The 20,381-nt window shown below is 39.2% G+C and overlaps 1 protein-coding gene and 1 long non-coding RNA gene across 2 annotated transcripts in view; both read right to left on the bottom strand.

The window, feature by feature from the left end:
* Window positions 1-20,381, bottom strand: part of LOC140582328 (uncharacterized) — a 160,697-nt gene that overhangs the window by 17,235 nt on the left and 123,081 nt on the right. The window lies entirely within an intron of this gene.
* Window positions 1,488-20,080, bottom strand: LOC140582324 (GTPase IMAP family member 5-like). Its single transcript, XM_072706692.1, has 3 exons — window positions 19,978-20,080; window positions 3,856-3,919; window positions 1,488-2,638 (listed from the first exon to the last, which is right to left on the bottom strand). The coding sequence occupies exons 2-3, from the start codon at window positions 3,878-3,880 to the stop codon at window positions 1,848-1,850; spliced, it is 816 nt and encodes a 271-aa protein (XP_072562793.1). The 5' UTR covers window positions 3,881-3,919; window positions 19,978-20,080; the 3' UTR covers window positions 1,488-1,847.

Here is a 20,381-nt window from a genome sequence, read left to right as displayed (position 1 = left end):
ACAGCAACAAAATCATGTCCTCTGGGAACCAAAACCCTAAGCCTAACCCTAACCCTAACCATATCACTGCAATTTAGGGGACATGTTTTTAAATCATTTTGAAAACTTGGTTAATGGTTTTGCATGTGGTGACTAACACGATAATCACATACATATATAGTTTTGGGTGTAAAATTATTACAATGGGAAACTACAAAATTTATTTTGACCAACAAGACTAAGGCAACTGATAATTGTGCCAGATTATTACAATTATACGAAACCATTTGCATATATGTACTAAAACATTTGGAAATTTCTGTGAAACAATGAGAAATTATGTTCTGCTGTGCAGAAATTACATTATGGCGTGCAGATTACAATCGTGTTGCAAATTTTAATAGTCATTTAAGAAATGTTCCAAAGCAATTGAGAAAAACAAAGCAGGTAATCTGAAAAGAATATAATAGACATTTAATTTTTGTAAATAGAAAGGTTTAATTCGTGTTTAATTTAGAAGTTAAGAGAAACAATTTCACCATAACAAAGTCAGACAAAATGTTTCCTCATGCAAAGTCTTGTGTACACATTTCCACTAAGTTAGTTTCTAACAGCTTTTGTTTAAAAGCAGTTTAGGGGGAAGGGGGAAAGGAAGAGTTGTACTGTATTCTGATGGGAGCAGTAGCTACAAAGGTGTTAGTAGTCATTTAAGAAATGTTCCAAAGCAATTGAGAAAAACTGTTGCTTCTTTCACTCCAGTCCTTATCAATGACATGGACTCGGCCTCCACACTCATTAACAAGTTTCTTCAGAAATGTATTACTTGTATTTTCTATATACTCTTTAATGGTCTGGTTTTCGTTAAGATGATAACCACAGGTGAAGAGGCCACAGGTGAAGATTAGGCTCTGACTGAACCCAGCATTGAGCAGGTTCAGCTCCCTGAGTAGCAATCTGGGGAAGGTGTAACATTAATTCTACCTTAAGCTCTTCCTTTAAGACCAAGAACTTCTAGGGAGCTCATAAGGCAAAATGTATCCAGAAGGCAGAACAGTGGGTTTGGGTCAGCCAGCCTGTAATCTCTCTGTGATACCCTGGGCTGGACAGGAGATTAATGTATCAATCACCTGGCTCCATCCCTTCATATTTACATTTGCTCCTTGTTGGCTCCAAGCTGGCCCCAACCCTATTAAACCTGACCAACATCTGTCTTTCTGCCAAGACCTTTAGTCACATGGTTGTTTACCATCTAACCCAGAGTCATTATCACACACCGATTAAACTGTACGTAGGAGGTTGGTCAGAATATAAAATATGCCAAGCTTAATCCTGTTGCATTGCAATGAATCGAGGTTCAATCACTATATATTGCCGTACCTACAAAAAAAAAAAATCTACTTGCCGAATAGCAAAGCAGGTAGTGATTCCTACACATAGTCCTATTCTTATTAATGATTAAAAAACACAAATTCCCCCAACTACCCCCACTAACACCTTTGTAGCTACTGCTCCCATCAGAATACAGTACAACAGTTTTTTTTTTTCTCACCATCATATGCTATCATATGCATCATATTCTGCACAATATTAGGACACTTTAAAATCACCACAGATAAGCTGCTATTTTCTCAGGATACATACATCATTACTACTTAGAGCCACTTGATATTATTTTGCACTATCCTATTGTATTATTGTAAAGTAACATTCTTATTGTATATATTGTATTTCTTTTTTCTTAGATATATATATTCCTATTTCTTATATTGTATGTATATCTCTGTCTCTCTTACTGCACTGAGCATGTGTATGACAAAAGAATTTCCCTCGGGATAAATAAAGTTCTTCTTATCTTATCTTATCTTATCTTAACTCTTCCTTTCCCTCTTCATTTCGGTGGCTTTCTTCCAAATCTGTTCTTCTTCCTCTTTTAACTTTTTCTCTGGCAGCTCTTTCCAATCAATCTCACTTTGCCTCATCAGCAGTAATTGCTGGGCCTCTTTCTTAATCTCCCATGAAACGTCTTGAAGTTGCTTATTTTGAAAGGGACGCCCTCGATTGTTTCTCACTATTGTCTCTATACTCGCAAAGAGCTGTTCAATCTGGAAGCTGTTGCTTCTTTCCTTATCTCTACTCACATTTTCTTCACTCCAGTCCTTATCAATGACATGGACTCGGCCTCCACACTCAAGAACAAGTTTCTTCAGAAATTTATTACTTGTATTTTCTATATACTCTTTAATGGTCTGGTTTTCATTAAGATGATAACCACAGGTGAAGAGGACAACTGTGTACTTCAGGAAATCCCGCCCAAACAAATCTTTAATCTTGTTCACAGCCTCTACATCCTCTTTCGATTCATTATCCAATTGTAGGACAAGGACAAAGGCATGTGGGCCGGGGGCATACTTAAAAAGGCACAATCCTAGCTCACAATCAATATATTCCTGGCATTTTTTATTGTTATAGACACCTGGAGTGTCGATGACGATGACACTCTTCCCATGAACGGTGCCACTTTCTTGGGCACACGTTTTTGTAATCGAATCGGCAGACGATTCACGCTCAAATGCTGCCTTTCCCAGTATTATATTTCCTGCTGTGCTGATTCCAGATCCAGTTTTTCCCACCAGCATAATCCTCCTCTCACTAGATGCTCCTGGAAAGAAACAGGAATAACGTACAAGAGAATCAAAGGTCTTCAGAGATTTTGACTGTTAGTTAAAAATACCTTAAATGTAAGTACAACAAATAGTTCAGTACTTGCTTCATTTTAAAAAGACACTTCCATACATTTCCATTGGACATCTCAGCCAGTGCTTCTCCTCTTCAGGATAACAAGCAAACACATATTGTATATAGCACAGTAACATGCACTTATTCAAAAAAACATATAATGGCTAATTTCAGGCAGCCTATAAACACCAATGTCTATGGTGTCGTTGGCCGTCCTGTCCTCCGTGTTTTCAGCCTTTAGTGTGTTTCCCCTGCTTCCCAGACAGCTGCATAGCTCAATGAGGCTACCTGTCAACCCCTCACTCGTGTGTTCAAGTCCTCCTCTGTTTTTGTATTTTGTAGATTTTTATTCTCTAGTGTTTCATTTGTATCAGTTTTTCTAGTTCCTGTGTTTTGTGATTTGTATTTGGTTTTGGTTTTTGCTTTGTGCCCTTGATTGTGTTTTACCGGTCTGCTATTCTCCTAGTGTTAGATTTCCTAGTTTGAGTTTCATGATTTAGTTTATTAGTTTCACCTGTTGCCTGTTTACCAACCCTTGTTAATTGTTCTCACCTGTCCTGCGTTATTCTCGTTATCCCTCTGTACTTAAGTCCCTGCCTTAGTTCAGTTCCCCAGTGGGTCATTGTAGTTCATTAGGTGTAGTTGTTCATTAGGTGTAGTTGTTCATTAGGTGTAGTTGTTCATTAGGTGTAGTTGTTCATTAGGTGTAGTTGTTCATTAGGTGTAGTTCATTAGGTGTAGTTCATTAGGTGTAGTTCATTAGGTGTAGTTCATGTGCTCTTCAGTAGGTGTTTCATAATGTTAGAAGTGCCTCCGTGTTGTTTAATTTTTGTATTTTGTTCCTTGCCTGCTTGCTCCTTGTTGCCCTAAGCCTTTGTAGTTAGTTTTTGTTTTTCCCTATTTTGCCTTCTGACCCCTCGTGGTCCATTTTGTTTTGTAGTGTTCGCCGTGTTTTCAGTTTCTGTTAATAGGCTCCTTTTTTCAAGTGCGCCGCAAGTGGATCATCTACCTTCCTTTTCCTGTTTGCACGATGCCCCGCCGTCATGCCAGAACCACCTGAGTTCATGACACCAGCTCAATAATACCAGAGAAAAGAATGCAGTAGAATTTCTGTCCCCAGAAGCAGGTTTTAATGCTTACCATCCATGCTCCTGTTACGATCCATTGTGTACTGGGTTTGCTGGATTACACCAGGAAGATGCACCTGAAAGTGTAAGAAGGAGGTGTATTTTAAGGATAAATGTGAGGATGTGGGTCCCTAGGTCACCGACAGATACATGTGACCAACGGCAAACTATATGTGAACTAATCCACACACACACACACACAGGTTTGTAATTATATCTTTGTGGGAACTCGCCGTTCATTTCTATGGGGAAAACTCTTATCACAACATAATGACCTTAACCCCTACTCAGCCCTAACCTTAACCATAAGTAACCAAACAAAATATGAGACTTTTGGCATTTTTACTTTTTTGATTGGAGTCTTTGTTGATACCTGAAAAATGGTCCCCACAACGTCAAAAAAAAAAACAGGTTTTTATTACACTGTGGGGAACATTTGGTAATAAGATGTGTTAGAGAGATGAATGCTCTCCTGGACCGTACTCCTCCATGGTGTCCCCTGGCCCTGTGCTTTTTGGAAGAGGTCCAGGATGGTGATGATCCTGTGCTGAATGGGCAGTCATGCAGACAGAAAGACAGACAGACAGTGTGAGAGAAAAATTGACTAAAGGGATATTTTTGTATTCAGCTTTGGAATGTATTTTATTTGGCAGCTGACACCCAGGAATAAACTAAAGATAATTAAGAGTTAACCTCAGTGTTGCAAGTAAGTTTGGAGCACGCTTACCAGAAAGGGCAGGAACACCACAAAGAAGCTATAAAGAGGTGGGGGATGTGGGATATGACCTCATGCTAGGAGGTAGAGGGTGTACTATATGAAATATATGTGTGCTTGCAAGGTGCAAACTGCATACGTGTCGCAAGGTGGGCATCCACATATATACTTCATGTAGTTTGTATTCTGCAGGCAGGTAGCTTTTGCACTTTGCACACCCTCTATTTATATGAAAATACATTCCAAAGCTGAATACAAAAATATCCCTCTAGTCAATTTTTCTCTCACAAGAGACATACAGATAGATAGACAGACTACCAGTCAGTGTTTACAGACCACAAGGTTTTACCACTTACCCATTTATTTCATAAACTGCAGGTTTTTTATTCTTGTTAAGCATTGGAAAGTTAATATAAGAACTACTGTATAAATGAAAATATAAATAAAACAAGTATCCTTTATAACATGGAAAGAGTGCGTAACAGTGCATGTCTGACACCCTATTAACTTTTTGTGTGCTCATGGCATAATCAAATTCAAGGCTGTCTTTGTCCTGCCCCGCTCGTCCGCTCCTCTCGTGTGTCACGCCCCCTCATTAACCCCATGTGGATTCCCCGTGTTTACCAGCTGTTCCCGATCGTTGTCAATTAGTCCATTGTATTTAGTCCGCGGTTCCGTTTGTTTCCCCAGTCCGGTCATTGTATTGTCTATGCGTTATTGCCTGCCTTTTCGTCTGATTAAACCCCGTGTTCCCCGAATCCTGGCTTCTTCTGCGTTTGTCAGCGCTCCGGGCGCTTATCGCCGTGACAGTCTTTTAATGTTAAAATGCAGTAGTTACTGTAACTGTCCCATCCCATGAAACAGAGCGGTATTTAATGTCCCTTGTAGAAAGAATGCCTCATATTTTCTCTGCTGTTATAACTGCTAGAGGAGGTGACTTTGATTCATCAAAGATATGACATTGCTAATAAAGGTACTCAAATGGTGAACATACAATGTTTGGAAGCGGTCCAGGATGGTGATGATCCTGTGCTGAATGGGCAGTCATGCAGACAGAAAGACAGACAGACAGTGTGAGAGAAAAATTGACTAAAGGGATATTTTTGTATTCAGCTTTGGAATGTATTTCATTTGGCAGCAAACACCCAGGAATAAACTAAAGATAATTAAGAGTTAACCTCAGTGTTGCAAGTAAGTTTGGAGCACGCTTACCAGAAAGGGCAGGAACACCACAAAGAAGTTACTGTATAAAAAGGTGGGGGATGTGGGATATGACCTCATGCTAGGAGATAGAGGGTGTACTATATGAAATATATGTGTGCTTGCAAGGTGCAAACTGCATACGTGTCGCAAGGTGGGCATCCACATATATACTTCATGTAGTTTGTATTCTGCAGGCAGGTAGCTTTTGCACTTTGCACACCCTCTATTTATATGAAAATACATTCCAAAGCTGAATACAAAAATATCCCTCTAGTCAATTTTTCTCTCACAAGAGACATACAGATAGATAGACAGACTACCAGTCAGTGTTTACAGACCACAATGTTTTACCACTTACCCATTTATTTCATAAACTGCAGGTTTTTTATTCTTGTTAAGCATTGGAAAGTTAATATAAGAACTATAAATGAAAATATAAATAAAACTAGAAACTGCAGGCAGTTACTGAAGGGTCCAAAGCGTATGACAAGTAGGACAAGTAATAGAGGAATAACGGCAGAGAACCGGCGGCCAGGGTAGTAGAAAGTTAGACAAAATTAGACTGTCATAACAGGATGGAGATTTAGCGTAGCTCTAATGCGACAGGAGATGTAGGGCAAACCGTAGAGGAGGATACTAACAAGTCAGACAGAACTACAGGTCAGCAGATGTCAGACAGAACAGAACTTGTTTGGGTCAGATGGTTTTAGTAGAAGGTAGAAATCAGGATGCAGATTGTTTAGTGTCAGTCTAACAGGTCAGGAAATGTAGGACATAATGTAGAACCCTGTGGTGTAGTGCCTGAACCTGACTGGATGCATTGTTTTGGTCAGATGGTCTGAGTAGTAGGTAGAAATCATGATATAGATTAGTTAGTATCGGTCTAACAGGTCAGGAAATGTAGGACAGAATGTAGAACCCTGTGGTGTAGTGCCTTAGCCTGACTGAATGCATGGTTTGGGTCAGATGGCCTGACTAGTTGGTAGATTTAGGGACCTTCATACCTGGTCTGGTAAGTCTAGATATTACATAGTTGCTTTTTTATACTGCCTGTGTAAACATAGGCTGTGTTGCATATTCTTAACAAAGTGCTGAGTTGCGGCAGTGTGACATGTAACAGCAGTAATATCATGCTGTATCATATTGTAGGTTGTACATTTAGACAGGAGAAAGGCTAAAAGTATTGAAGGCATTATTGAAATGGAGCGCTGACTCCACCTGCTGGCCAATTTATTATAAAATTGTAATTGCTGCAGTGTACACAGCCTGAAGAAAGATTGAAGTTTGAAAGATTTGTAAAAGTCAAATGGCAGGAAAATATAAGCAGATTAAAAATATGGACTTAGATGAAGGGAAAGGTGATTAATATTTTAATTTTTAAATAAACAATAAGCAGATTTCAGCTGCATTAACCAAGGTTGGTCTTAGACATATTAGGACAGTGGCTGTAGTGCCCTCGTTTGACCGATTGCCACCAAACTTGGAAGGTCTTTCTGAAGTCTAGTAACACGGATGTGCATCAAATTTGATGAGGATTCGATGAAGTATGCCAGAGATATAGCTATTTGAATGAAATGGGCATGGAAATAGTGTGGCCAGCAGGTGGAGTCAGCGCTCCATTTTAGAAATTGTATTCAATACTTTCAGGCCTTCTTATGTGTAAATTAAGTCTGATAATGTTCTATGAGGCAAATCTGTGAAAAATTAAAGTAAATAAAAAATATAGACTGAGGTGAAGGGAAAGGTAACAATTCTTTCAAGGTTTTATGAGAAATAAGGACATTTCAGCTGAATTTGCTAAGGTGGGTCTTAGACATATATGGACAGTGGCTGTAGCGCCCCCGTTTGACCGTTTGGCACCAAAATTGGAGGGTCTGTCTGAGGTCCCTTACTACATTAGGCCGTCAAATTTGATGAGGATTGGCTGAAGCACGGCTGAGATTTAGATGGTTGATTGAAATGAGCATGGATATGGTGCAGGTTTGGTGTAGCTGGTGGCCATAGCATACAGGTCAAGATATTTTTATGAATTATCCATAAGGGCAATGTCCTGATTGATGTACTACCAAAATGACCTACTTGGGCTGGACATTGTAGAAGTTACAGTAATATGTTATTTATTAAGCTTTTAAACATCACAAGGGAATGAAAATGACTATCATTCGGCATTGCATATGTCTTGATTTGGCATGACTCATAGAACTGGCAGTACAAAATATTTTAACCAGTAATATGTCACTATAACAGAAATGAGATAAATGTAAGTTGAACTGCTTTTCAAGGTTTATACAGACATGTTATATTGTTGTAGTGCCCCCGTTTGATTGATCGGCACCAAATTTGGAGGGCCCTTCCGGACTACTATTCTACAGGATATTTTAAAGTTTGGTGATGATTGGCTGAGGCAGGCCTGAGATATAGCTGTCTGATTGAATTGGGCATGGCACCTGTATGGTTTGTGTGTGGCTGGTGACTATACCTCATGGAAAGTTTATGATTTTTTTATGAATTATTTATTATGACTGTCTCCTGATTTAAATGATACCAGATTTGTGTAGGTTTGGTGAAAATCCTAGGAGGTTAACGAAATGTCTTGTTTTCAGACCAATATGAATTATGCAAAAACGCAAAGATGTAAAAGCAAGTTCTACATGTTGTTTGATTTGGCATGTTGTACTGAATTGACCTGGCAATAAATGTCGATTGTAGGCTTCACCGTTCTCGAGAAATAGGCAGAAACGCAAAAGTTGTCACTGTAGCGCCCCCATCTGGCCGAGTGAGGTGTCCTTTACAGGGTAGGCAGAGGGTCAGAGCACAAATGTATCACCCAAATTTGATTTAGATTGGTCATTGAGAAGCCTGTCAAATGCCTGCTTGATTATGATTGGCCGATAGCGGCCACTCTTTAAGTAATGATGACTGCCATTGTATGTGACTGACCACAGGCTGGGTCCTAGTACATATCTGCCAAATTTCAGTTAGATTGGCAAAGGCAGTAAGTAGATATTGCCAGTTTTTAGTTGTAGCGCCCCCTATTGACGAAATGCGGCCCGCCTCGGACCGTGTCCCCAGAATGGTGTAGGGAGGTAGCATTTCAAATTTGGTCAAGGTAGGCCAAGGCACGGCCAAGTTATGGCAGTCAGACCAAAATGAGCCAAATTTTGATATTGTTTAGGCGTGGCTAATGGCAGTATGATACACAAATGTCTAAATTTTTTGAATATTTCTTGATCAGCTCAGAGTTCTGATTCGTTTGACACCTCATTTGTCTGATTTGGTAGGACAAGCTAGGACTTTAAGGAAAAAGTACGATTTTCAATTTATGCAAATTAGCAAAAAATCTAAGTAGGCGGAGCTTCATAGTCCAAATGGCAAGTTGGTAGGGCAAGGCGGTCTGTATATGTATAAAAAATAATTTCTAATGTAGGACTAATACGACAGGAGATATCGACCGAAACGTGTTGGGGGGCGCTACGGCGCCCCCATCTGGCTGACAGGCCTGGGTCGGAAAATCTGAGTAGCGGGTAGGAATTGACATCACTGACCAAGGTTGGTTGGTCTAGCTCTTACGGTTTAGGCTGTACATTCAGTTTTAGGGCAGGAAAAAATAATAATAATAATCCTAAGAAAAAACAATAAGGTTCCATAGCACTACGTGCTTTGGACCCTTAACAAGTATCCTTTATAACATGGAAAGAGTGCGTAACAGTGCATGTCTGACACCCTATTAACTTTTTGTGTGCTCATGGCATAATCAAATTCAAGGCTGTCTTTGTCCTGCCCCGCTCGTCCGCTCCTCTCGTGTGTCACGCCCCCTCATTAACCCCATGTGGATTCCCCGTGTTTACCAGCTGTTCCCGATCGTTGTCAATTAGTCCATTGTATTTAGTCCGCGGTTCCGTTTGTTTCCCCAGTCCAGTCATTGTATTGTCTATGCGTTATTGCCTGCCCTTTCGTCTGATTAAACCCCGTGTTCCCCGAATCCTGGCTTCTTCTGCGTTTGTCAGCGCTCTGGGCGCTTATCGCCGTGACAGTCTTTTAATGTTAAAATGCAGTAGTTACTGTAACTGTCCCATCCCATGAAACAGAGCGGTATTTAATGTTCCTTGTAGAAAGAATGCCTCATATTTTCTCTGCTGTTATAACTGCTAGAGGAGGTGACTTTGATTCATCAAAGATATGACATTGCTAATAAAGGTACTCAAATGGTGAACATACAATTTTTGGAAGAGGTCCAGGATGGTGATGATCCTGTGCTGAATGGGCAGTCATGCAGACAGAAAGACAGACAGACAGTGTGAGAGAAAAATTGACTAAAGGGATATTTTTGTATTCAGCTTTGGAATGTATTTCATTTGGCAGCAAACACCCAGGAATAAACTAAAGATAATTAAGAGTTAACCTCAGTGTTGCAAGTAAGTTTGGAGCACGCTTACCAGAAAGGGCAGGAACACCACAAAGAAGCTATAAAGAGGTGGGGGATGTGGGATATGACCTCATGCTAGGAGGTAGAGGGTGTACTATATGAAATATATGTGTGCTTGCAAGGTGCAAACTGCATACGTGTCGCAAGGTGGGCATCCACATATATACTTCATGTAGTTTGTATTCTGCAGGCAGGTAGCTTTTGCACTTTGCACACCCTCTATTTATATGAAAATACATTCCAAAGCTGAATACAAAAATATCCCTCTAGTCAATTTTTCTCTCACAAGAGACATACAGATAGATAGACAGACTACCAGTCAGTGTTTACAGACCACAAGGTTTTACCACTTACCCATTTATTTCATAAACTGCAGGTTTTTTATTCTTGTTAAGCATTGGAAAGTTAATATAAGAACTATAAATGAAAATATAAATAAAACAAGTATCCTTTATAACATGGAAAGAGTGCGTAACAGTGCATGTCTGACACCCTATTAACTTTTTGTGTGCTCATGGCATAATCAAATTCAAGGCTGTCTTTGTCCTGCCCCGCTCGTCCGCTCCTCTCGTGTGTCACGCCCCCTCATTAACCCCATGTGGATTCCCCGTGTTTACCAGCTGTTCCCGATCGTTGTCAATTAGTCCATTGTATTTAGTCCGCGGTTCCGTTTGTTTCCCCAGTCCGGTCATTGTATTGTCTATGCGTTATTGCCTGCCCTTTCGTCTGATTAAACCCCGTGTTCCCCGAATCCTGGCTTCTTCTGCGTTTGTCAGCGCTCCGGGCGCTTATCGCCGTGACAGTCTTTTAATGTTAAAATGCAGTAGTTACTGTAACTGTCCCATCCCATGAAACAGAGCGGTATTTAATGTCCCTTGTAGAAAGAATGCCTCATATTTTCTCTGCTGTTATAACTGCTAGAGGAGGTGACTTTGATTCATCAAAGATATGACATTGCTAATAAAGGTACTCAAATGGTGAACATACAATTTTTGGAAGAGGTCCTGGATGGTGATGATCCTGTGCTGAATGGGCAGTCATGCAGACAGAAAGACAGACAGACAGTGTGAGAGAAAAATTGACTAAAGGGATATTTTTGTATTCAGCTTTGGAATGTATTTCATTTGGCAGCAAACACCCAGGAATAAACTAAAGATAATTAAGAGTTAACCTCAGTGTTGCAAGTAAGTTTGGAGCACACTTACCAGAAAGGGCAGGAACACCACAAAGAAACTACTGTATAAAAAGGTGGGGGATGTGGGATATGACCTCATGCTAGGAGATAGAGGGTGTACTATATGAAATATATGTGTCTGCTGTTATAACTGCTAGAGGAGGTGACTTTGATTCATCAAAGATATGACATTGCTAATAAAGGTACTCAAATGGTGAACATACAATTTTTGGAAGAGGTCCAGGATGGTGATGATCCTGTGCTGAATGGGCAGTCATGCAGACAGAAAGACAGACAGACAGTGTGAGAGAAAAATTGACTAAAGGGATATTTTTGTATTCAGCTTTGGAATGTATTTCATTTAGCAGCTGACACCCAGGAATAAACTAAAGATAATTAAGAGTTAACCTCAGTGTTGCAAGTAAGTTTGGAGCACACTTACCAGAAAGGGCAGGAACACCACAAAGAAACTACTGTATAAAAAGGTGGGGGATGTGGGATATGACCTCATGCTAGGAGATAGAGGGTGTACTATATGAAATATACACTCACCTAAAGGATTATTAGGAACACCATACTAATACGGTGTTTGACCCCCTTTCGCCTTCAGAACTGCCTTAATTCTACGTGGCATTGATTCAACAAGGTGCTGAAAGCATTCTTTAGAAATGTTGGCCCATATTGATAGGATAGCATCTTGCAGTTGATGGAGATTTGTGGGATGCACATCCAGGGCACGAAGCTCCCGTTCCACCACATCCCAAAGATGCTCTATTGGGTTGCGATCTGGTGACTGTGGGGGTCATTTTAGTACAGTGAACTCATTGTCATGTTCAAGAAACCAATTTGAAATAATTCGAGCTTTGTGACATGGTGCATTATCCTGCTGGAAGTAGCCATCAGAGGATGGGTACATGGTGGTCATAAAGGGATGGCCATGGTCAGAAACAATGCTCAGGTACGCCGTGGCATTTAAACGATGCCCAATTGGCACTAAGGGGCCTAAAGTGTGCCAAGAAAACATCCCCCACACCATTACACCACCACCACCAGCCTGCACAGTGGTAACAAGGCATGATGGATCCATGTTCTCATTCTGTTTACGCCAAATTCTGACTCTACCATTTGAATGTCTCAACAGAAATCGAGACTCATCAGACCAGGCAGCATTTTTCCAGTCTTCAACTGTCCAATTTTGGTGAGCTCGTGCAAATTGTAGCCTCTTTTTCCTATTTGTAGTGGAGATGAGTGGTACCCGGTGGGGTCTTCTGCTGTTGTAGCCCATCCGCCTCAAGGTTGTGCGTCTTGTGGCTTCACAAATGCTTTGCTGCATACCTCGGTTGTAACGAGTGGTTATTTCAGTCAAAGTTGCTCTTCTATCAGCTTGAATCAGTCGGCCCATTCTCCTCTGACCTCTAGCATCAACAAGGCATTTTCGCCCACAGGACTGCCGCATACTGGATGTTTTTCCCTTTGCACACCATTCTTTGTAAACCCTAGAAATGGTTGTGCGTGAAAATCCCAGTAAATGAGCAGATTGTGAAATACTCAGACTGGCCCGTCTGGCACCAACAACCATGCCACGCTCAAAATTGCTTAAATCACCTTTCTTTCCCATTCTGACATTCAGTTTGGAGTTCAGGAGATTGTCTTGACCAGGACCACACCCCTAAATGCATTGAAGCAACTGCCATGTGATTGGTTGATTAGATATTTGCATTAATGAGAAATTGAACAGGTGTTCCTAATAATCCTTTAGGTGAGTGTATGTGTCTGCTGTTATAACTGCTAGAGGAGGTGACTTTGATTCATCAAAGATATGACATTGCTAATAAAGGTACTCAAATGGTGAACATACAATTTTTGGAAGAGGTCCAGGATGGTGATGATCCTGTGCTGAATGGGCAGTCATGCAGACAGAAAGACAGACAGACAGTGTGAGAGAAAAATTGACTAAAGGGATATTTTTGTATTCAGCTTTGGAATGTATTTCATTTGGCAGCTGACACCCAGGAATAAACTAAAGATAATTAAGAGTTAACCTCAGTGTTGCAAGTAAGTTTGGAGCACACTTACCAGAAAGGGCAGGAACACCACAAAGAAACTACTGTATAAAAAGGTGGGGGATGTAGGATATGACCTCATGCTAGGAGATAGAGGGTGTACTATATGAAATATATGTGTGCTTGCAAGGTGCAAACTGCATACGTGTCGCAAGGTGGGCGTCCACACATACTGTAAAAAAAAAAAATGTTCAGCCAACTCAAAAATTCAAGGCAACATGCTGCAATACATTTTTGAGTTAAGTCAACTCAGTTACAAAAGTTCAACAAATTACCTATAGACAGAGGTTCAGCTAACTTTGACTTAAAAGTTAAGGCAACACTAATACAAGTTAGATTAACCTACACTGTAAAAAAAATGTTCAGTCAACTCAAAAATTCAAGGCAACATGCTGCAATACATTTTTGAGTTAAGTCAACTCAGTTACAAAAGTTCAACAAACCTATAGACAGAGGTTCAGCTAACTTTGACTTAAAAGTTAAGGCAACACTAATACAAGTTAGATTAACCTACACTGTAAAAAAAATGTTCAGTCAACTCAAAAATTCAAGGCAACATGCTGCAATACATTTTTGAGTTAAGTCAACTCAGTTACAAAAGTTCAACAAACCTATAGACAGAGGTTCAGCTAACTTTGACTTAAGAGTTAAGGCAACACTAATACAAGTTAGATTAACCTAGGTACAAAGTTTCAATAAACTTAGATTGTTAAATTGTCAACACTATTTTGCAAGTTCTATTAACATAGGTACAGAGGTTTAGTCAACTTTGTTTGAGGAGTCAAAGTAAATTTAAATAAACCTGCCTTGTTTAGGTGACATTTTAAGAGTTACTGTTTTCATTAACTTTTTTAAATAGCAAGATTCAACTGTAATATTTCAAGTTGCCTTGTTTAGAGTACTAAAAACATATTACCATTAGAACCTACAGGCTAAAAAGGAAACATTGGATCAACTTAAAATATTACTTCATTTATTCAAACTTTTTTCAAGTTTGGTTAATATAATTTTTTCAAGTCAGTTCAACTTAAAGTAGTCAATCTAATACATTAGATTTTTGCACTTAGAACCAATAAAACTGCTCATTCTCAACTAATAAATATAATTTGAAAGAACTAAATAACCCAAAAGCCAGTTTACTGCAACAGTCCACTTTATTACAACACATTGTTGCATCCTTGTATAAATAGCTATAAACAAGATACAGTGGCCAGAAACAGTACCTTTTGTCTTTAGACCACAACTTGGATTGGAAAACCAATGAAATCATTTTGCTCATTTAATATTCAGATTTTCATTAAGCTTAATTTTTAGAAACCCACCACGATTGAGGATGGTATGGCACTGATATTAGTCTTTGCCACATTTAATGTATACTAGTTGTTTAAGTACTGATGTTTGCATCCCCCAAGAAATCTCATCATGCTTTGCAGCACATTCTTTCTAAGTATGTCAGTTATGGAGGTACATTTGGTCTGGATGCATTTCCTAGAGTCTTGGCTGTGAATAAAAGCAAAGCAAGTCATTTTCCATATCATTTTCTCTAAACCACAGAAGACACTCCATCTGAACAAGTCACTGGCAAGCAGACTCAAGCCATTTATGTGGTTTTTGTTCTCTTGCCCTATTCATCACAATCATGGTGGATTAAAAAAAATCTTAAGTCAAAGACAGTACTGTATCATACTATGCAAATATACATCCAGCACCATTGGTCTAAAGGGGAGTGGGTGGTACCACGAGCTGCACAGAAATTGTCCTGAAACCTTTCCAAATATGTTAATCATGGAAGGGTGGGACCTGCAATCAAATACATATCACGCTGGAGACACACCCAGTACATCTCTTAGAGTTTTTCATCTGTCTTGATGTCAACATGCTATAAAACCACCAGGACCACAGCTCTCTAACCTCCAAGATCAGTCAGAACTGAACCAGCAAAAGTTCAATATAAGAAAAGAAAAAGCTGTAAGGTCCTTTTCGGGCAGAGTCTTTCTCATGATGGTGGGTAAATCTGGGATGGCTCTTCTGATCCTCATGACTTGTTGTGCGCATATTAAAATGGGGCAGCTAAAAAATTAAAGTTGAACACATTACAGAAAATTATATATCAATCCTACGTGAAACTTGTGACACTTTTTTCAGTGGGTTCTAATGGTAATATAAGTTTTTTATTACTCTAAACAAGGCAACTTGAAATATTACAGTTGAATCTTGCTATTTAAAAAAGTTAATGAAAACATTAACTCTTAAAATGTCATCTAAACAAGGCAGGTTTATTTAACCTCCTGAGACCCGACCTATTCATTTATGTCCATTGTAGTGGACATTGAATTTTTGCATTTATTTTTTCACTGATGTTGGGAAACGTATTTATTCTTGTTGTGCACTAAAGAGGACATGCTGTGAAATTAAAATAAGAATAAATTTGAAAAAATCTAAATTGTAAGATGTCTTATTTCCTCCAAAGACAAATAACCTACAATTGAAGGACACTTTTTTCCTTGGGTCTCAGGAGGTATTTCATTTGACTCCTCAAACAAAGTTGACTAAACCTCTGTACCTATGTTAATCGAAATTGCAAAATAGTGTTGACAATTTAACAATCCAAGTTCATTGAAACTTTGTACCTAAGTTAATCTAACTTGTATTACAGTGTTGCCTTAACTCTGAAGTCAAAGTTAGCTGAACCTCTGTCTATAGGTTTGTTAAACTTCTGTAATTGAGTTGGCTAGCTTAACTCAAAAATGTATTGCAGCATGTTGCCTTGAATTTTTGAGTTGGCTGAACATTTTTTTTTTACAGTGCATATACTTCATGTAGTTTGTATTCTGCAGGCAGGTAGCTTTTGCACTTTGCACACCCTCTATTTATGTAAAAATACATTCCAAAGCTGAATACAAAAATATCCCTCTAGTCAATTTTTCTCTCACAAGAGACATACAGATAGATAGACAGACTACCAGTCAGTGTTTACAGACCACAAGGTTTTACCACTTACCCATTTATTTCATAAACTGCAGGTTTTTTATTCTTGTTAAGCATTGGAAAGTTAATATAAGAACTATAAATGAAAATATAAATAAAACAAGTATCCTTTATAACATGGAAAGAGTGCGTAACTGTGCATGTCTGACACCGTATTAACTTTTTGTGTGCTCATGGCATAATGATAATCAAATTCAAGGCTGTCTTTGTCCTGCCACGCTCGTCCGCTCCTCTCGTGTGTCACGCCCCCTCATTAACCCCATGTGGATTCCCCTTGTTTACCAGCTGTTCCCGATCGTTGTCAATTAGTCCATTGTATTTAGTCCGCGGTTCCGTTTGTTTCTCCAGTCCGGTCATTGTATTGTCTATGCGTTATTGCCTGCCTTTTCGTCTGATTAAACCCCGTGTTCCCCGAATCCTGGCTTCTTCTGCGTTTGTCAGCGCTCCGGGCGCTTATCGCCGTGACAGTCTTTTAATGTTAAAATGCAGTAGTTACTGTAACTGTCCCATCCCATGAAACAGAGCGGTATTTAATGTTCCTTGTAGAAAGAATGCCTCATATTTTCTCTGCTGTTATAAATGCTAGAGGAGGTGACTTTGATTCATCAAAGATATGACATTGCTAATAAAGGTACTCAAATGGTGAACATACAATTTTTGGAAGAGGTCCAGGATGGTGATGATCCTGTGCTGAATGGGCAGTCATGCAGACAGAAAGACAGACAGACAGTGTGAGAGAAAAATTGACTAAAGGGATATTTTTGTATTCAGCTTTGGAATGTATTTCATTTGGCAGCAAACACCCAGGAATAAACTAAAGATAATTAAGAGTTAACCTCAGTGTTGCAAGTAAGTTTGGAGCACGCTTACCAGAAAGGGCAGGAACACCACAAAGAAGTTACTGTATAAAAAGGTGGGGGATGTGGGATATGACCTCATGCTAGGAGATAGAGGGTGTACTATATGAAATATATGTGTCTGCTGTTATAACTGCTAGAGGAGGTGACTTTGATTCATCAAAGATATGACATTGCTAATAAAGGTACTCAAATGGTGAACATACAATTTTTGGAAGAGGTCCTGGATGGTGATGATCCTGTGCTGAATGGGCAGTCATGCAGACAGAAAGACAGACAGACAGTGTGAGAGAAAAATTGACTAAAGGGATATTTTTGTATTCAGCTTTGGAATGTATTTCATTTGGCAGCTGACACCCAGGAATAAACTAAAGATAATTAAGAGTTAACCTCAGTGTTGCAAGTAAGTTTGGAGCACGCTTACCAGAAAGGGCAGGAACACCACAAAGAAGCTATAAAGAGGTGGGGGATGTGGGATATGACCTCATGCTAGGAGGTAGAGGGTGTACTATATGAAATATATGTGTGCTTGCAAGGTGCAAACTGCATACGTGTCGCAAGGTGGGCATCCACATATATACTTCATGTAGTTTGTATTCTGCAGGCAGGTAGCTTTTGCACTTTGCACACCCTCTATTTATATGAAAATACATTCCAAAGCTGAATACAAAAATATCCCTCTAGTCAATTTTTCTCTCACAAGAGACATACAGATAGATAGACAGACTACCAGTCAGTGTTTACAGACCACAAGGTTTTACCACTTACCCATTTATTTCATAAACTGCAGGTTTTTTATTCTTGTTAAGCATTGGAAAGTTAATATAAGAACTATAAATGAAAATATAAATAAAACAAGTATCCTTTATAACATGGAAAGAGTGCGTAACAGTGCATGTCTGACACCCTATTAACTTTTTGTGTGCTCATGGCATAATCAAATTCAAGGCTGTCTTTGTCCTGCCCCGCTCGTCCGCTCCTCTCGTGTGTCACGCCCCCTCATTAACCCCATGTGGATTCCCCGTGTTTACCAGCTGTTCCCGATCGTTGTCAATTAGTCCATTGTATTTAGTCCGCGGTTCCGTTTCCCGCGGAATAAATAAAGTTGAATAGACATGCAAAAGGGTAAAATTAAGGTACAACAGATATACTTGGTCTGTTGTTGTGCAGTCTAATTGCTGTTGGCACAAATGACTTATGATACCTTGTTGTTCTGATTACTCTCTGCAGAATTCTGCCATTCGACCTGTTACTTCTGACAAACTTCGAGAACAGAGGATGTGTAGGATCATCTAAAATTTGTTTCATCTTTTCCATAATATGCTCATTGTACAGCTGAGCTGCAGATACCTGGTCAACTCCAATGACCCTACTGGCTAATTTGATAAAATGCTGCAATTTCTTACGATCCTGTGCATGCATATTTCCAAAGGTACAAATTAACCCAAAGGACAGGACACTCTGCAAACTATTGTTCTGTGCACAATAATTAAAACACAATTTATTGTCTATTTCAATTTCTAAATATTTGTAAGATGAGACCCGCTCAATCTGTTCCCCATTAATCTTGGACCGAGAAACCCTTACGCCTTTCTTACTAAAATCTATTAACATTTCTTTTGTTTTCTTTACATGTAATCTAAAGAAAATGTAAGTGAACGAATATGAAGTCCATTTAAAATGTGGTACCTTAAATCCAATAAGTTACCCTGATAAGCCAGTAACCTCGCTTCATAGTACAGGCCACCGTAGTACACCATTTTGGAGTGGCTAAGTCTACTGTAGGCGATATTTGGAAGAGTAAAGAAAAAATCCTCCAGCTCACTTGATGCCGGTTAAAAACTGGATGACCACTGCAAGAATAAACCGGGATGATTCACTAGTCCAGACTGAAATAACATCCTACTATAAGCCTTGCACCTCATGCATTTCTTACTTACGGGCATTTCTTACTTACGAGCATTTCTTACTTACGGGCATTTCTTACTTACGGGCACCCCTTGGTCCCATTCTGCCCGGATAAGGGAGGTTTGACTGTATTTGGAGCTGTAATATTTAACCAGTATTAAAATACTTGGGTAATGCAATTCCACCATCTTTAATGTCATTTTTATTGCTATATCTTGATACGCATCAATGGAAATGGAGTATATTCAGACTTTTTGTGTTATTTCAACTATTTACACTGTAACCCCAGGGTCTCATTTCTGTTTGTTGAGGTCCTCTGTGGCAAAAGAAGCAACAGCATCTTGCACTTTTTATCCCAAATACAACAAAAATAAAGAGGACTTTTCTGTCCAGTCTAGTGCTTTGCATTGTCTGCACTGTCTAATATGCTTTTTATAACTTCTATACACCTCTTCTAGCTCTTCATAAAATAAGCAGGCATAAAATATTCATCAACCACTGGCTTTAATCTGTTAACCTACTAAGGATACTTCATTCTTTAGAGGAGACATTAAACAGCATCAACACTCAAGATTATGAAAGCTCTTCCTCTAATAACCCACTGAAGTTGCTTCCCTGGACAGTATCAAAGAGAACCTCTTTCAACATGGAAAAGCCTGGAGAATAGTTCCCCCAATATGCATCTGTGGTAAACGTCCAAATGCCACATGTTTAATAAGGAATTTTGCTCTTCAAAGAGCTTTTAGCACTCAACAGTGTTAACTGCAGAAAAATATCATACATGCAAAATATATAACTCACCAAGACAGCTGAATGTTTTCTTGATAATAGTGAAGGACTGTAATTCTTTAGCAAAATAACTTGGACATATGGCTACAGTAGTAGGATGATCCTCAGTATGATGTGCTGGATAATGTCCCCTAGACACACTTCATTGTACCTTATATACTCTTCCAGTTCATCCAATAAGGCCAATAGGAAGACACCTTCCCGGCCCCCAAAAGTTAATTCACCATACAGAAGACCCGTGTGATATTTTGGTTTCTGGAAAAACACACCCATTAGGAAGTTTTCTGGCCATGTCTCCAGATCACGACCTCAGTGGTGTTTGAGTATTTCTGCCATTTTTTTTGATGAACAGCACCATTTCTAACACTTAAATTCATAAGTACCTACAAACTGTAAAAAAAAATGTAATTACAGAA

Source organism: Paramormyrops kingsleyae, chromosome 24, assembly GCF_048594095.1.
Source record: "Paramormyrops kingsleyae isolate MSU_618 chromosome 24, PKINGS_0.4, whole genome shotgun sequence".
Taxonomy (NCBI): Eukaryota; Metazoa; Chordata; class Actinopteri; order Osteoglossiformes; family Mormyridae; genus Paramormyrops; species Paramormyrops kingsleyae.
The sequence above is the reverse complement of the archived record's forward strand: the minus strand, read 5'-3'. Positions and strand labels throughout refer to the sequence as shown.

What these genes read in the sequence shown, in the direction of transcription:
- LOC140582324 (XM_072706692.1), bottom strand. Translation starts at nt 3,880, where the DNA reads ATGGATCGTAACAGGAGCATGGATG. An exon ending in TCGTAACAGGAGCATGGATG is followed by an intron (nt 2,639 to 3,855) that starts GTAAGCATTAAA and finishes GTTTCTTTCCAG; the next exon opens with GAGCATCTAGTGAGAGGAGG.